We start from the raw sequence: 1,142 nt of genomic DNA, 5'->3' as shown, positions 1-1,142 counted from the left end.
GAAATAAACCATCATTAGAATCACTAGATTGGATACTGTCTTCACGCGTCTCTCTCGCTGAGCAACCGGCTGCGGTGCCTTCTCGCCTGTGAACCAAGCTCAGCTTTGCCACCAGGTGCTCATGGGGTGCATCGTCCCTGGCCAGGCTGCACCCAACTCCACCCAGCCTCAAACCTGCAAACTTCATTGATGCCAAGGGGCCCTCGCCACGGCCTCTCTCTCAGCCCAGAGGTGCCACCCCCCCCACCTCCCGGACCTCTCCCCTGTGCCGACACCACCCCCCCATGCTGGACTTGGAGTGGAAAACGTGCCCGGTTTCTGCCTGGGAGTTCACACCTAGGTCAACAAATAATAAACTCACATAGACAATCAGCGTTGTATTGTCTGGTGGTGTCTTTTAATCATTTTCTATTTGTGTGTTTTTCACACAAAGATTATAAGTTCTTCAAGCAGAGTCACATTTTGCATTTTTGCATCCTTCGCGTTGCTCAGCCATTCAGGAAGTGTTGATGTCTAATCGCGCGTTAGACCTTGGGGATAAAACAAAGAGCCAGATGATTTTCTTCTCCACTGGAACTAACTGTGCGGCAGGGATTCAAATGACGAGAAAGTCTGTGCGGGGACGCGGAGCTGAACCCTGAAACGGGCTGCGGGGAAGGGTGACAAGATGTCGGGGTGTGTGGGCATCGGTCAGGGGGCCCCAGAGAAACAGAGGTAACGGCAGAGAGGGGGTTCGCTATGGCCCACGCAAGACCTCCCTGCCCGTCCAACCTAATGTCAAGCCTGAGAACGAAAAACGGCCATGCGTCCGATGTCTGCACCGTGCCGGGTGTGGAGCCGCTTTGCTTCAGATCCTGGACGCCGCGGACCGTGAGGGACACCTGCTGCCGGCACAGGGACAGCGAGGAGGACGCGGCGCGCAGCTGGTCCCGCGGCCCAAACCCCGGCGTCTGGGGGGACAGCGTGACCCGACCGCGGCCGCCCGTCCAGCCACCGCCCGCGTTTCACGCTCCTCTGTCGCCCCGCCGCGTTTCGGTGGAACTGACCGCTCTGCCTCACGTGTAGCTGACCTTCCGGACGCGTGAGGGGCGGGGACCCGAACGTGTGTTTACCGGAGGACTTGCCGTGCCAGGCACAGTGCC

The 1,142-nt window shown here is 58.7% G+C and overlaps 1 protein-coding gene across 1 annotated transcript in view; it reads right to left on the bottom strand.

Moving 5' to 3' along the window:
• The window catches only part of MYOM2 (myomesin 2), a 103,160-nt gene that overhangs the window by 20,594 nt on the left and 81,424 nt on the right, over positions 1-1,142 (bottom strand). The window contains exon 36 of the mRNA XM_023526072.1: positions 802-950. Within this exon, the coding sequence (XP_023381840.1) occupies positions 802-950 (149 nt within the window). The remainder of the gene's footprint in view (positions 1-801; positions 951-1,142) is intronic.

Source organism: Pteropus vampyrus, unplaced genomic scaffold, assembly GCF_000151845.1.
Source record: "Pteropus vampyrus isolate Shadow unplaced genomic scaffold, Pvam_2.0 Scaffold690, whole genome shotgun sequence".
Taxonomy (NCBI): domain Eukaryota; kingdom Metazoa; phylum Chordata; class Mammalia; order Chiroptera; family Pteropodidae; genus Pteropus; species Pteropus vampyrus.
Note: the sequence above shows the minus strand (reverse complement) of the source record. Positions and strands in the feature narration are given on the sequence as shown.